Source organism: Odontesthes bonariensis, chromosome 1, assembly GCF_027942865.1.
Source record: "Odontesthes bonariensis isolate fOdoBon6 chromosome 1, fOdoBon6.hap1, whole genome shotgun sequence".
Classification (NCBI taxonomy): Eukaryota; Metazoa; Chordata; class Actinopteri; order Atheriniformes; family Atherinopsidae; genus Odontesthes; species Odontesthes bonariensis.
In genome coordinates this window covers 46277495-46292703 of record NC_134506.1, presented here as the reverse complement: position 1 = coordinate 46292703, position 15209 = coordinate 46277495, and the positions used below count along the sequence as shown (strand labels likewise).

General features: G+C 42.5%; 1 protein-coding gene across 1 annotated transcript; it reads right to left on the bottom strand.

Annotated features, from left to right (window-relative positions):
• Positions 1–632: 632 nt before the first annotated feature.
• Positions 633–15094, bottom strand: LOC142382594 (uncharacterized). Its single transcript, XM_075468632.1, has 7 exons — positions 15030–15094; positions 8012–8188; positions 7037–7097; positions 6905–6965; positions 5914–5991; positions 4662–4736; positions 633–3792 (listed from the first exon to the last, which is right to left on the bottom strand). Exons 2-7 carry the CDS (start codon positions 8140–8142, stop codon positions 3551–3553), a joined length of 648 nt encoding a protein of 215 aa, XP_075324747.1. The 5' UTR covers positions 8143–8188; positions 15030–15094; the 3' UTR covers positions 633–3550.
• Positions 15095–15209: the final 115 nt, after the last annotated feature.

The window sequence follows — 15209 nt, the reverse complement described above, 5'->3', positions numbered from 1 at the left end:
TTTGTAGTATGTAGTTTATAGTATGTAGTATGCAGTATGTAGTGTGTAGTATGTAGTATGTAGTATGTAGTATGCAGTATGTAGTATGCAGTATGTAGTATGCAGCATGTAGCATGTAGAATGTAGCATGTAGCATGTAGCATGTAGCATGTAGAATGTAGTATGTAGTATGTAGCATGTAGTATGTAGTTTGTAGTATGCAGTATGTAGTATGCAGTATGTAGTATGTAGTATGTAGTATGTAGTATGCAGTATTTAGTATGCAGTATGTAGTATGCAGTATGTAGTATGTAGTATGTAGTATGTAGCATGTAGAATGTAGCATGTAGTATGCAGTATGCAGTATGTAGTATGCAGTATGCAGAATGTAGTATGCAGTATGTAGTATGTAGAATGCAGTATGTAGTATGCAGTATGCAGTATGTAGTATGCAGTATGCAGAATGTAGTATGCTGTATGTAGTATGTAGAATGCAGTATGTAGTATGCAGTATGTAGTATGCAGTATGTAGTATGCAGTATGTAGTATGCAGTATGCAGTATGTAGTATGTAGTATGTAGCATGTAGTATGTAGTATGCAGTATGTAGTATGCAGTATGTAGTATGTAGTATGCAGTATGTAGTATGTAGTATGTAGTATGTAGTATGTAGCATGTAGTATGTAGTATGTAGCATGTAGTATGTAGTATGTAGTATGTAGTATGCAGTATGTAGTATGCAGTATGTAGTATGTAGTATGCAGTATGCAGTATGTAGTATGCAGTATGTAGTATGCAGTATGTAGTATGCAGTATGTAGTATGTAGTATGCAGTATGTAGTATGCAGTATGTAGTATGTAGTATGTGGTATGCGGTTCGAACACAGCCTTACAGAAATGGACTAAGTATATCTGCACACAGCCAGACCTTCAGCACAGAATCCTTCTCTGCTGTTCCAGGAAGCTGGGTTTTCTGTCTGATGTCATGTGACGTTTGAACAACAAACACACGAGGTGAAACATTAAGGTGAGTTCATGTTGTAACTGTGATCTCTGCAGCCATGACCTGAGATCAGAGGCAGAGTAACGTTAACACGGCAGCACACACAGGTCCTCCAACAGCTTCATCAGCAGCTGATGGGAAAAGGTTTGCCGTGATGTCAGAGCGCTTCATACAGAGCTGACCTCAGCGTTAAACGTGAAACGATTGAATTCAGACGACAGGTTCAGAGGTGAGAGACGAGGAAAACAGGTCAGAGGTCACAGGACACACAGATAACAGCAGGAGGAGCCGTTACCCTGTCAGTTATAAGGCTGTTCCAACCTGGAAACAGCCGATGTGTGAAAGGTCCGTTATGAAGCACTTGGTCCTGGTGATGGACACCATGAAGGGTGTTGTGCTGTGCAGACCGAAGTGCAGTCCGAGCAGCAAACACCGTAACAGGCGCGGCTGTCGGCAGGCGGCAGCAGGCAGTGATACGAAGGGAGAGAAAATAGGGCCAAGAGATTGTGAGGTCTGACTTTTTCCTGGAGAACCATTTTGTGATGCAAATGTATTACTCTGTTGAACGCATATTGTTTTGAGAAGCAAAACGCTTTATTTTTTAAACCCCAGCCAACTAGCCGGACTACCTTTATCAACACCAAAACGAGGCTGGAACTCGTGTTTCTGTGGCTAACTAGCGGTTAGCATGTAGCATCGTAGCCTCTGTGTTTCTGTGGCTAAATAGCAGTTAGCATGTAGCAGTGCAGCCTCTGTGTTTCTGTGGTTAACTAGCGGTTAGCATGTAGCAGCGTAGCCTTTGTGTTTCTGTGGTTAACTTGCGGTTAGCATGTAGCAGTGTAGCCTCTGTGTTTCTGTGGCTAACTAGCGGTTAGCATGTAGCAGCGTAGCCTCTGTGTTTCTGTGGCTAACTAGCGGTTAGCATGTAGCAGTGTAGCCTCTGTGTTTCTGTGGCTAACTAGCGGTTAGCATGTAGCAGTGTAGCCTCTGTGTTTCTGTGGCTAACTAGCAGTGTTGGTCAAGTTACTTTTCAAATGTAAGTTACAGTTACTAGTTACTGCTCCCAAAAAGTAATTGAGTTAGTAACTCAGTTACCACATTGTAAAAGTAATTAGTTACCCAGCAAAGTAACTGTGGCGTTATTTTTTATGTTCTGTAATGCTGTTATGTTCTATAACATCTTTAACATCAAATATGTTTATTTTAACTGATTGAAGAATAAAAACACTACATACAGTAATTTAGAACATTCGGTATTTATTTGAACTCAATAGATTGCAGCCTGCCATATAAGGCACAGAAATAAAAACATAAATGTTGAATATAAAATGGTGATGGTGGTAACCTGTTTCTGACCCGAAAAATGGAGTGTTGTTTGTTTTCGATTGGCTCCGCCTCCTTCGCTGGGGCTTACGCTAGCTGCATTTGGGCCTGGGGTTGGGTTAGCTAGCTGCATTTGGGCCTGGGGTTGGGTTAGCTAGCTGCATTTGGGCTTGGAGTTGGGTTAGCTAGCTGCATTTGGGCCTGGGGTTGGGTTAGCTAGCTGCATTTGGGCTTGGGGTTGGGTCAGCTAGCTGCCTTTGGGCTTGGGTTAGCTAGCTGCATTTGGGCTTGGGGTTGGGTTAGCTAGCTGCATTTGGGCCTGGGGTTGGGTTAGCTAGCTGCATTTGGGCCTGGGTTGGGTTAGCTAGCTGCATTTGGGCCTGGGTTGGGTTAGCTAGCTGCCTTTGGGCTTGGAGTTGGGTTAGCTGGCTGCATTTGGGCTCGGGATTGGGTTAGCTAGCTGCATTTGGGCTTGGGGTTGTGTTAGCTAGCTGCATTTGGGGTTGGGGTTGGGTTAGCTAGCTGCATTTGGGCCTGGGGTTGGGTTAGCTAGCTGCCTTTGGGCCTGGGGTTGGGTTAGCAGCTGCATTTGGGGTTGGGGTTGGGTTAGCCAGCTGCCTTTGGGCTTGGGGTTGGGTTAGCTAGCTGCATTTGGGCTTGGGGTTGGGTTAGCTAGCTGCATTTGGGCTTGGGGTTGGGTTAGGTAGCTGCCTTTGTGCCTGGGGTTGGGTTAGCAGCTGCAGAAGCAACAAGTGCTTCATATTCGCATGGGTTGATGGAAGGTGCTTCATCAGATTTGAGTTACTTGAGGCAGATGTGGATAAAGTTTTTTTCCCTGGGCATAGCGTGCATGTTACATACACATTCTTGCCTTTAATCTCCACGAGTGAGAAGTAGTGCCGGTACTTCCAGTTAGAGAACGCTACCTTTGAACTTTCCTGGCTCGTCGCCGCTGTCCTGTGTGTGTTTAGTAGGCATCATTCCCCACCCCTGCTCTCTCCAGGCAGCTGATGTGTAGCCGAAAGCCTACAACCAAATTGTAGTAACGCGCCACTTTATATTCTCAGTAACGATAACGGCGTTGTAACGATGGGAAAATTAATTAATTAGATTACTCCGTTACTGGAAAAATAACGCCGTTAGTAACGCCGTTATACTTAAACGCTGTTACTCCTAACACTGCTAACTAGCGGTTAGCATGTAGAAGCGTAGCCTCTGTGTAGCCTCAGTTCTCTCCCGCCATCCTTCATCCCTCCATCTCTTCGGTCCTGTAGGGCAGCGGAGGTGAAGGCTCCTCCTCCACCTGTGACTCCTCAGCTGTGGGAACAGGCGGCTCGGTCAGACGCATCTTCTTGTTGATTCGAGCGTAAACCGAATTCCTGCCTCGGTCGCCTGGCTCCTGCGCCGGCTTGTGATTCGCCGGTGCATCACTGCCGCCTCCCCGCCCTCCTTCGATGGTTTGGTAGATGTGGGAGGAGCCGTTCAGATCTGTAAACACACAAACACAACTTAATAAATCGATCTGCTTCCTAAGAGGTTGAATAACAGCCGCTGGACTTCTTGGTTTCTGCACCACAGCCAGAGGTGGACCTGAATCAGCTCTGAGGGTCACCTGACCCGGATGAGTCTAATCACTCCTCTTTCCTCTCCTTTATTCTCTCCGGTTGTGTTCCAAACCGCATACTTCTCCTACTACTCCTACTAACGTTTTGAGTTAGTATACGAGTTTGAGTAAGCAGAAGTTCCCGGATGCATACTAGATTCTCCTAAATGTTGGGTATGCATCATGAGGTTACTACTCATACTCAAACTACCCAAGATGCAACGTAACGTGACGTCGCCGATCGTCATTTCCTGTCAAAACGGCAGTTTCAAAGCTACAACGAGGGTAGGTTCACTTCCTGTTTTCAAAACAAAAGCACCAATTGTATGGTAATGGCTTTCCCTATGATAAAAGCCAACGGGTATTTTATTTTGTGAAAATAACAGGAAGTGCGTTGCTCACTGCGGCTAGCTTTAGTAGCGCCGAATTCGTGGGAACAAAATTGTAAACAGCCGGTATTTTGTCAGGTTTTCAACACGTTGGGGATCTAAACGACTACTTTCTCACCTGAAAATGTTTCAAATGTTGCTAAAGTTTACAGAGTTTAGAGCTTAAGGGAAATCAGCTTCAGGCCGGCTGATTTCGGCTCGGGCAGGAGCGAAATGCATTGTGGGTAAACGCTCTGCATACTGTCTGATCGATCAGTACGCAGTATGCGGTTTCGAACACAGCCTCCGTTTCCTTTTCAACACTTTCTTCTTTCTCTCTCTATCCTTTCAGTTCCTGCAGATTTAGAAAAACAGATGGTAGAAACCTTTGCTCTGCGGCGCCATCAGGTGGCTCCTCCAGGGAGTGAACGCGCCCGAGGGTTCCTCCTCAGGAAGTGGGTCTGAAAACACAAGCAGGCATCATGGGAAATGTAGTCTGCCGAGTGTCAGATCCGAATGTATTTCTGAAGCACATCTGGAAGCTGAACAAACAAACATTATCAACAAGTTCTAAAAGAGTAATAAACACGAGTTCAAATTAAAACAGTAAAACTTCACACAGATAAAAACTTTATGATAAAAGCCAAAAGCTGGCTATTTATTATTAATTTATTATTGAATAATTTTTTCTGATTTAATAAATAGTATTAAATTATTATTTAATAATAATATAATAATATTATTATTATCTAATATATTGAAATAATATAATATTTTATAAAATATTATTAAAATACAATATTTTTATAAAATATATAAAATATATTTTTTATACATGGCACTAGCCAGACTAGCCGGAGAATAAATAGGACTAAGAAACTGTGAGGTCTGACTTTTTCCTGGAGAACCATTTTGTGATGCAAATGTATTACTCTGTTGAACGCATATTGTTCTGAGAAGCAAAACGCTTTATTTTTTAAGCCCCAGCCAACTAGCCGGACTACCTTCATCAGCACCAAAACGAGGCTGGAACTCTGCTCACAGGACGCAGCAGGGGGTAAGAAGATGTTCAGAAATGATGCTGCTGATATGGGATGTTACACAGCTTCATGTCAAAAGAGGCGAACTGTCCCTTTAATGTTTTAGATCCGGTCTGACGGCTGCATTTTCTTCAGCACTAACATACAAAGAGCTGCAATAACCTGAACAAGAGGTAATAAAAGCATGAATAACCCCCCCAGAGTAAAAGGATGCAGGCCGTCGCCTTACTGAAGGAAAAAGGCTCATTTTGATGACTGAACCAATCGAATTCAAAGATCACACCGACCAACAGCACAGCTGGAACCATTTAAAATTATACAATTATTCTCATTTTGGTTTAATTCAACTTCATCCATGATTGTGCAGAATGAACATACTTCAAGTCCTAAAAAAGAACAGGAAACATCCTCATAAAAGCTTCTTTCTCACAACAACCTAAACGAACTCACGTTAAGATTCATGTAAGAATCAACAATAATAACGACATTCATTAAATAAATCATTTACAATCAGTTTCATGCTCATCTTTTCTTTTTGTTTAGTTTTAATTCACATTTAGAGAGTTTCAGTGTCTGAAGGACCGAAGGAGACACTGACCTGGGGGGGTCTGTGGCGCCCCCTGCTGCCTCTGAAAGGAACTGGAGGACTCGGCCGTCGCTTCTTTAGGACGAAACTCTGAACAAACAGGAGAACAGACACTGAAGGCCGGCTTTAAGCTTTAAAGGGACACTATGTAATATATTAAGTCATTTATTAGCTCAAATCAACATATTCATTCATAAATTAGTCCTCATTGGTGTAAAATTATCTCTGTCAAAAATCTCACTTATCCTCCTGAGTGAAGAATAACTTGTCTGTATCTACATAGAGCGGGCGAGCTCTATGGAGGCTGCCATGTCCTTCCGCTCTATGAAAAACGACGAAGTGCCGAGAGGGACATAAAGCACTTCGAATCGATTTCCCCAACGCCAGCTGCAAGCCACGTCCGGCGAATGGCTTATTACTGGCGCTAATGGTAAATAGATTTTATCTCGTAAATTATCCCACTAATAATGCTTTGATTGTTACCAAACTTCTGCCATGGTACACATAGGCTCTTAACTCACAAAACGAGGCATTAGAAAGTTTGTAAGTTTACCGGGAGTTTATTTAAAAGAACACTTTCCAGATAGCAACTACACACTGCTGCTAACGCTACCGCTGCGTCGACGTCACTTCCGGTAACTCCCGGAATATGACTAATTGCATTGTTTGAACACCAAAGGCTATGTCAACTTATGTTATCTGACATGTTATCTGTCATCTGTATTTATAGTGTTGTTGTATGTGTGTTATGTAATCCTTTGTACTGTGTGTATTGATGTATTTTTGTTTGTATGGACCTTGAGTCTGAAGCTATAGCTTCTTGAATCTTGACACATACCGCCTGCCGTAGTTCAAGAAGTTGCAACGCACATTTGAAAACGTGAGGCGCTAGAGAGCAAATTCATTCGACTTTGCAAAATAAAATTGCACCACTAGATGGGGGAAGAAATTACATAATGTCCCTTTAAGCTGTAAGCAGCTGGTTTACGTTCCCTCCGCTCACCTGTTTCATCCCTCTGGATGTCGGCCATCATGGGGTTTTCTCTCACCTCCTCCAGCTTCACCTGTGGACAAAGACACGTCAGACACGCTTCAGGTAATGATGGAGGCTCAGCGGAGCTTCTTCACGTCTTACCACTCGGATGAGAGTTGATGGATTTCGTTCCACCTCCAGATGCTGAAGCTCAAACGAACGTCTGGAAAACAAACAGATTTCTTACTAATCTGGGTGATTTTAACAGAAACAGAAGACAGTTTTCTGACCACCAAAACCAGAAAGAGTTGGTTGAAAATCAGTAAATTCATGTTTTTAAAATCCTGCTGATGGGTTTTAGTCTTTTCTGTTTATCCTTGTAGCACCCACAGTTGCAGATATGCAACAAGCTTTTTATTTATTTACATTATTTATTTACATTTTATTTTTATTTACATTACATTATTTGATTTTTTAAATTTACATACATTATTTATATTCATGTGTAATATTTTTTTACATTACATTTGATGTGCCGACAGTTGTCACAGCATCATTTTCTCGGCTCAGTGAATTACACTCTGCTTTGCGGTGCTCTGTTCTAGTTCGTTCTGGTCTCGTTTGGTGTGGTCTGCTTTGTCCACCTTTCACAGCGCTAATGGGAGCTCAGCTCTCCAAATTGTATTATTATGATTATTTTTTTGCATTTTTTTTATTAGCTTCATGTGCACATTTTTTTATTTTTTTATTTTTTTTAATTAATCAGGAAAGCCCACAGTTGCAAATGTGCAACATTGCCTGAAATGATCAAAAATAGCCCAATTCCAAAAGTTCCAAAAATATTGGTTTATTCCCACCCAAAAGGATGCAAGAAGACCCAAAATGTTTTTTTTAATGATTATTCATATGCTTGGGTGCTACAAGGTTAATCGTCACTTTATTCACCATCAAACCCTTTTTGTTCTCCAGGTACGGAATCACAACAGTGCCATTAAACGTATTTTATTTTATTTATTTCTCTGTATATTTGTGATATAAATATTGTGCATGTTGTTTTATTCTTCACCTTTAACAAAAAAGTGAGGAAGAAAACAAAAGTGTATATATAAATAAAGATGAATAAAGGAAGGAGCTGACCTGGAACAGTCGTTGCACAGAGCTGTGAGGAAGATGGAGAGGAGGAAGAGGAGGATGAGGAGGAGGAAGAAGCCGACGGGTCCTGCCGACAGAAACCACGACGCGGCGAGCTCTGCTCCGACTGTCGCCATGGAGACGGGATGGGATGGATCCGTTGGTTCAGGAGGGTTTGAATACCTGAGAAACAAAGCCATTTCAGTTAATGAGCACGTGTTCATGAGCCTTCAGTTATCAGGCCCCTCTCTGTGGAACCAGCTGCCAGTTTGGGAGGCAGAGCCTTCAGTTATCAGGCCCCTCTCTGTGGAACCAGCTGCCAGTTTGGGAGGCAGAGCCTTCAGTTATCAGGCCCCTCTCTGTGGAACCAGCTGCCAGTTTGGGAGGCAGAGCCTTCAGTTATCAGGCTCCTCTCTGTGGAACCAGCTGCCAGTTTGGGAGGCAGAGCCTTCAGTTATCAGGCCCCTCTCTGTGGAACCAGCTGCCAGTTTGGGAGATAGAGCCTTCAGTTATCAGGCCCCTCTCTGTGGAACCAGCTGCCAGTTTGGGAGGCAGAGCCTTCAGTTATCAGGCCCCTCTCTGAGGAACCAGCTGCCAGTTTGGGAGGCAGAGCCTTCAGTTATCAGGCCCCTCTCTGTGGAACCAGCTGCCAGTTTGGGAGGCAGAGCCTTCAGTTATCAGGCCCCTCTCTGTGGAACAGCTGCCACTTTGGGAGGCAGAGCCTTCAGTTATCAGGCCCCTCTCTGTGGAACCAGCTGCCAGTTTGGGAGGCAGAGCCTTCAGTTATCAGGCCCCTCTCTGTGGAACCAGCTGCCAGTTTGGGAGGCAGAGCCTTCAGTTATCAGGCCCCTCTCTGTGGAACCAGCTGCCAGTTTGGGAGGCAGAGCCTTCAGTTATCAGGCCCCTCTCTGTGGAACCAGCTGCCAGTTTGGGAGGCAGAGCCTTCAGTTATCAGGCCCCTCTCTGTGGAACCAGCTGCCAGTTTGGGAGGCAGAGCCTTCAGTTATCAGGCCCCTCTCTGTGGGACCAGCTGCCAGTTTGGGAGGCAGAGCCTTCAGTTATCAGGCCCCTCTCTGTGGAACCAGCTGCCAGTTTGGGAGGCAGAGCCTTCAGTTATCGGGCCCCTCTCTGTGGAACCAGCTGCCAGTTTGGGAGGCAGAGCCTTCAGTTATCAGGCCCCTCTCTGTGGAACCAGCTGCCAGTTTGGGAGGCAGAGCCTTCAGTTATCAGGCCCCTCTCTGTGGGACCAGCTGCCAGTTTGGGAGGCAGAGCCTTCAGTTATCAGGCCCCTCTCTATGGAACCAGCAGCCAGTTTGGGAGGCAGAGCCTTCAGTTATCAGGCCCCTCTCTGAGGAACCAGCAGCCAGTTTGGGAGGCAGAGCCTTCAGTTATCAGGCCCTCTATCGATTTGAATTGGACTGTATCTTTGATGGCATTTGTTGTAATTTGTATAAATAAAACTGAATTGACCACGAAGTGAAAATAATAAAAACAAATCGTACTGAAACATGCAGCCTGCACATTTCTGGAGTTTTTAGCCTCAAATTTAATGTCTTTTCCTGCACGGCTCCTTTTTACTGTCCACCAAAATTATATATACAATATTAGAAAGTGTTTTCTTCCCGGATGTGATGAACTTCGTCTTTAGCTGGATACAAACATCAGACAGTAAATGAAAAACAAGCTGCAGGTTGTTCCGTTTTTCTTTCCATCAACATGCAGAACCTGTTCAGCTTCCAGGCAGCAAACAGCAGATTAAACAGCCAGTGTTGGAGCTTAAATGGCAGAAAAAGACTTTATGACCATGTGGGCTTCAGTTTCTCTGATCATTAAAATGTTAAAGATAAACAAAGCCGCCAGTCTGTCAGTGAAGAACAAAGATGGCCGACATCAGTTAGCTTAACTTAGCATTAGCATAAAGTCTGACTTTAAGTCTGCAAAGAGGAAACCAGCTGAACTGGAGTTTATCTTCCGAAGGCACTTTAAAGAAAGTAAAAACAAATTTAGGGCAGTCCAACTCAATCCAATTAATTATAATTATTTTCATAAAATGCCAATTGTCCAAAAACAGGGACGGGGGGCTCGAGAGACTCAGTTCAGTTTTATTTTTATGGCACCAGGTCACAACAAAAGCACCTTCGACAGAGAGCAGAACCCTCAATGGTTGAATGAAAATCCTCGAATCACAGACAGAACCAACATTTATTTACAGTTGGAAGGTCTGTCAAATACAAAAGCCTCAAAAGAAGAAAACATGCAAGAAAAAAAACAGCAAAATACACTTTTAAAAAGACACAAAACTTACAAAACAACAACAAAAAGGTATAAAGCACGAATAAAATTATTACAGAAACAAAACAAGAGAAGAAGAAATTACAGATAATTCGAGATGAAAAACAAATGTTAAAGCAAGAAAACAGTGAAGCACGAAACATCTCAGCAATAATCACAGAAGGCCACAGAACCACCCCCCATTTCAGCGTAAACTATAGAACTACATTAATTTTAATAATATAATGTATTCGTGCAGATAACAGACACCAAACAGAACCTTATAAAGCCCCCCCATCGGATTATTGGCTAAATCACAATCAGACTGAGTTATTAAGTGCATGTAGACACCTTAATCTGACTAAGAATTGTATCGGATCAGATTATTGGCTAAATTACAATCAGACTGAGTTATTAAGTGCATGTAGACACCTTAATCTGACTAAGAACTGGATCGGATCGGATTATTGGCTAAATTACAATCAGACTGAGTAATTAAGTGCCTGTAGACACCTTAATCTGACTAAGAATTGGATCGGATTATTGGCTAAATTACAATCAGACTGAGTTATTAAATTCATGTAGACACCTTAATCTGACTAAGAATTGTATCGGATCAGATTATTGGCTAAATTACAATCAGACTGAGTAATTAAGTGCATGTAGACACCTTAATCTGACTAAGAATTGTATCGGATCGGATTATTGGCTAAATTACAATCAGACTGAGTTATTAAATTCATGTAGACACCTTAATCTGACTAAGAATTGGATTGGATCGGATTATTGGTTAAATTATAATCAGACTGAGTTATTAAGTGCATGTAGACACCTTGATCTGACTAAGAATCGGATCGGATCGGATTATTGGCTAAATCACAATCAGACTGAGTTATTAAGTTCATGTAGACACCTTGATCTGACTAAGAATCGGATCGGATCGGATTATTGGCTAAATTACAATCAGACTGAGTTATTAAGTGTATGTAGACACCTTAATCTGACTAAGAATTGGATCGGATCGGATTATTGGCTAAATTACAATCAGACTGAGTTATTAAGTGTATGTAGACACCTTAATCTGACTAAGAATTGGATCGGATCGGATTATTGGCTAAATTACATTCAGACTGAGTTATTAAGTGCATGTAGACACCTTAATCTGACTAAGAATTGGATCGGATCGGATTATTGGCTAAATTACAATCAGACTGAGTTATTAAGTGCATGTAGACACCTTAATCTGACTAAGAATTGGATCGGATCGGATTATTGGCTAAATTACAATCAGACTGAGTTATTAAGTGCATGTAGACACCTTAATCTGACTAAGAATTGGATCGGATCGGATTATTGGCTAAATTACAATCAGACTGAGTTATTAAGTGCATGTAGACACCTTAATCTGACTAAGAACTGGATCGGATGGGATTCAGACCCCGAGATAACTGGGTTGAAAGTCACTCTAAACCTGCTTGTAGACGCTGAAGCTCGTGGTGAATCAGACTTTGCGTTCTGCGCATGCTCCAGATGTTTTCCCGGGGTCGTGACCCGGAAGTCAAAGGAGACGATATTCCTGTTGTTGTCGCCGTCAGAAAGAAACAAACAACGCGATGGAGAATGCTCCGTTGGGCATCGAGTTTGTGCAACAAGCAGCTCATCACAGACCAAATGTAGAGGGACGTAGCTTCATCTGGCTCTGCGTTCTCCATCTTTCTCCAACGCCTGAGTTTGTTGTTGTTGTTGGTGGTGAAGAGGTCAACAGGAAGTGGCTCTATTAGCAACAGCTGGAATGGGTACAGCCAGTGGCTAATCTGGAGGACCGGGCCAATTCGTGGTGGGGCGGTCTGATGTTGGGGCCGTAAGGGCCGGTGTTCAGTCATGGCAGTGGGTTGATTACGTGCTAATACCGCTGTCCCTGGACCGCCTCCACTGGCAGCTCTCGATTTAATTTTATTTGTTTGTACTCGGTAGGAGGTGTTTGAAAGACGGAAAGTAGAAAGATCGAGGTGAAGGTTAAAGTTAAAAAATGGAAAGCTCTGGAAACAAACGCAGCTAAATATGCAAATATTGTCAACTTTTTCACTAAAACGAGCTCACGGTTTGTAACGTAGTAAATACAAGATAGTAAATACACAAAGCCCACAATTGAAAGAGAATAAGATTAAAGCAATATGAAAGTAGAAAGAGCTTTTCCTGCAAAACAGCAGTGAGAATGCTTATGAGCTAAATGGGGATAGCTGACCATAAGCATTCTCACTGCTGTTTCGCAGGAACAGCTCTTTCTAGTTTCATATTGCTTTTATCCTATTCTCTTTCAATTGTGGGCTTTGTGTATTCTTGTAGCTGAAAATAGTTCAATTTTAGCAGTAAAAACTGTTGCTAAGGTATTGGTTGAAAGCATTTTGTGATTTTTGTGTACTACCAAACTTAACATTGGAGTTAGAGAATTTGAGAAGTTGATCTCGGTTCAAGGCTCATAGCTGAAATTCTGTAAATGTGAGCTCTTTAGTAGTTACATCGGCTGAAAGGGGACAATTTTCTCCTACATTTTAAGGTATAATTAGTTTCTGTAAGTTAAAATGTATGAAAGTTAGAGGAATTTGTTTAAAAAAAAATGAAAAATTTGAAACTTATCAGCATGCACTCAACTGTGTTCTCATTCATAAAAATCAAGAAGGAGCAAAATGTTCATGTTTTTGAAACTATCATATTTCAAAATTGGCTGAAAATTTGAAAAAGCTGAAACAATTGGTAATAGCTGAATGTCTTGTGACCCATTTAAAGTTTGAATGGTGTCTCCAGCTGAAAGCATGCAGAAACAGTTAGGTTGGAAAGAGGAAGATGATTTGGAAGAGCTGAAAGCAGTTTCCATTCATTTGAATGACAGGAAAATTTGAATAAAAGTTGAAAATCTTAAAAAGTTTAAAAGTTAAAAACACCAAAAATGATAGCGGGAATCTGCTGAAAGAGCTGAACGTTTTGATATCAAAATTGTAGAAATAGCTGAAAATATGCAGGAGTGGTAAGGTGCTGAAAACTGGCGGAATAATAATAATAAAGAGTACGGTATTTTGAGCTTATAGGCTCTCCGTAGTTTTTCCTGTGTGTTCTATGTGAAATGCGCATGCACAGACAGAGGCGCCAGAACGCGAGCCACCTTTGGCAGGTTGTGATGTTTGTTGAAGTACTTCAGTAAATGTGGTTAAATGCGTGCAAGCGTATCGTCATTAATACACCACAAAGAGAAACAGGAACTTAATGGTGAGAAGCACTCTCACTATCAACCTGCATATTTTGCCATTGAAAATATCTTAGTTGGTTGAGTCAAAATGTGTTTTTCATATCAAATATAAGGTTATAATGACATGATTTTGATAATAGGTTATGATCTAAAGTGGGCCGGTCTAAGGCGTGAAACGCTTTGTGCCAATGATCCCATTCATTCACCGCCATATATCCAAGGAGAATTGCCCCCGCTCAGCTCATTATGGGCGCCAAGGACGAAGGCATTAGACACACATCTTACTCTGTTGCCACTCTTTTTTTCCGTTTCCGCCCTAAAGATCGGCGCCCTGCTAGTCTGGCAGCGATGGTCCGACCGACAGAAAAAGCACACCGCTGCGTGCGCATCGATCAGGAATGGTGTGCCATGACTTTTGGCTCTCATTAGTCAAAAGGAATTCCGGCAAAATGGGAAAAAGTTGGAAAATTGCGGATGGGACAAAGCATTGGAAATGAAAAAAATAGGCCATTTTGGCGCTCAACGAGCATGGCAGCCATGTAAACATGGCTGTCTACAGCAGACATGTTTTAGGACTTTTGGGCCTCGCAGACTCTCAACTTCACAGGGTTTGTTCCAGGCATATGCATCAGGATTAAAACTCATGGTCGTAAGGAGAGAAAAAGAAGGCACTTTTGTCTCAAATGCCAAAAAACTGCCCTATTTTGGAGTTGTCATAACTCAGCCATACGACATCCCAGAGACCTCATTCAAAGTTTATATGTGACAGGAGACTCTCAACTTCAACTAAACTAAAAAAATATTTTATAGGGCGGGCAGTAGATTGGCACCCATCAAAATTTCTTCAGAAATGTTGTAGTTTTGATTGTAATTTAGCCAATAAGCCGATCCTTTCGGTGCCATGTGACCCTACTGAGTGACGGAGACGAAACATCTTCAAAATAAGAGCATTTTAAACTAAATTCCCTCCACTTAAAACAGAGCCTGGGGTCCCTGTTTAACCATTCGTCCCTTGATCTTTAGTGTGAACAGTAACACCTCACGGGGCTGCCAGGTGGACTTTCAGTCCATGTCCACCGGTCTCAGGTGAAACGGTTCAGAGCTCTAAAAGGTCCGACAGAAAAACTGATTCTTACATGAGAAGCGCTGCTGGTTGGCTGTGAATTTCTGTGAGGAAAATGCTTCTTTAGACATAAATGATGTTAAATATGTGAAGGCAGACTGCTGCAGCTGCAGTTTGGTGTTTAAGGCAGAAAGAACAGAAGATGTGCTGAAATACGCTGAGAATACGAGATCAGACACCTGCTGAGGAGGAAGTTTGAATCCAGTGTTTTTCATTCCTGTTTGATTTAAGAGTCATTAAAATAAATCTGTTCATGTTCTACAGGCACAAAGGTTCAAAAGCTCAGACACGAGAACACGACTGAACCTAAAGTCTGAAGGTGACATTAACCCAACACCAGTGCTGGTTAGTAACTGTCCCGAGTTAAACTAGTTAATGAGACGAACCTGAGAGCCGAGGGTTCTGCTTCAGCCGGCGTTGGTCAGAAGTCGTTCCAGCTCCACGTTTACTGATTGACAGACTGAACAAACACTGAGCTTAAAGGGACAGTGACGCCGGGGGGGCCGTCCTCCCACTGAGGGCCGTCCTCCTGCTGCCGGGGCCTCTGAGCAGCGTCTGACAGCCCA

Bases quoted from the DNA above. Each gene is read 5' to 3' on its own strand.
- LOC142382594 (XM_075468632.1), bottom strand. From the start codon at position 8,142: ATGGCGACAGTCGGAGCAGAGCTCGCCGCGTCGTGGTTTCTGTCGGCA. The intron at 7,098-8,011 runs GTCAGCTCCTTC...TTTGTTTTCCAG, and splicing joins CTGTGCAACGACTGTTCCAG to ACGTTCGTTTGAGCTTCAGC. The intron at 6,966-7,036 runs GTAAGACGTGAA...CTTTGTCCACAG, and splicing joins CATCAACTCTCATCCGAGTG to GTGAAGCTGGAGGAGGTGAG.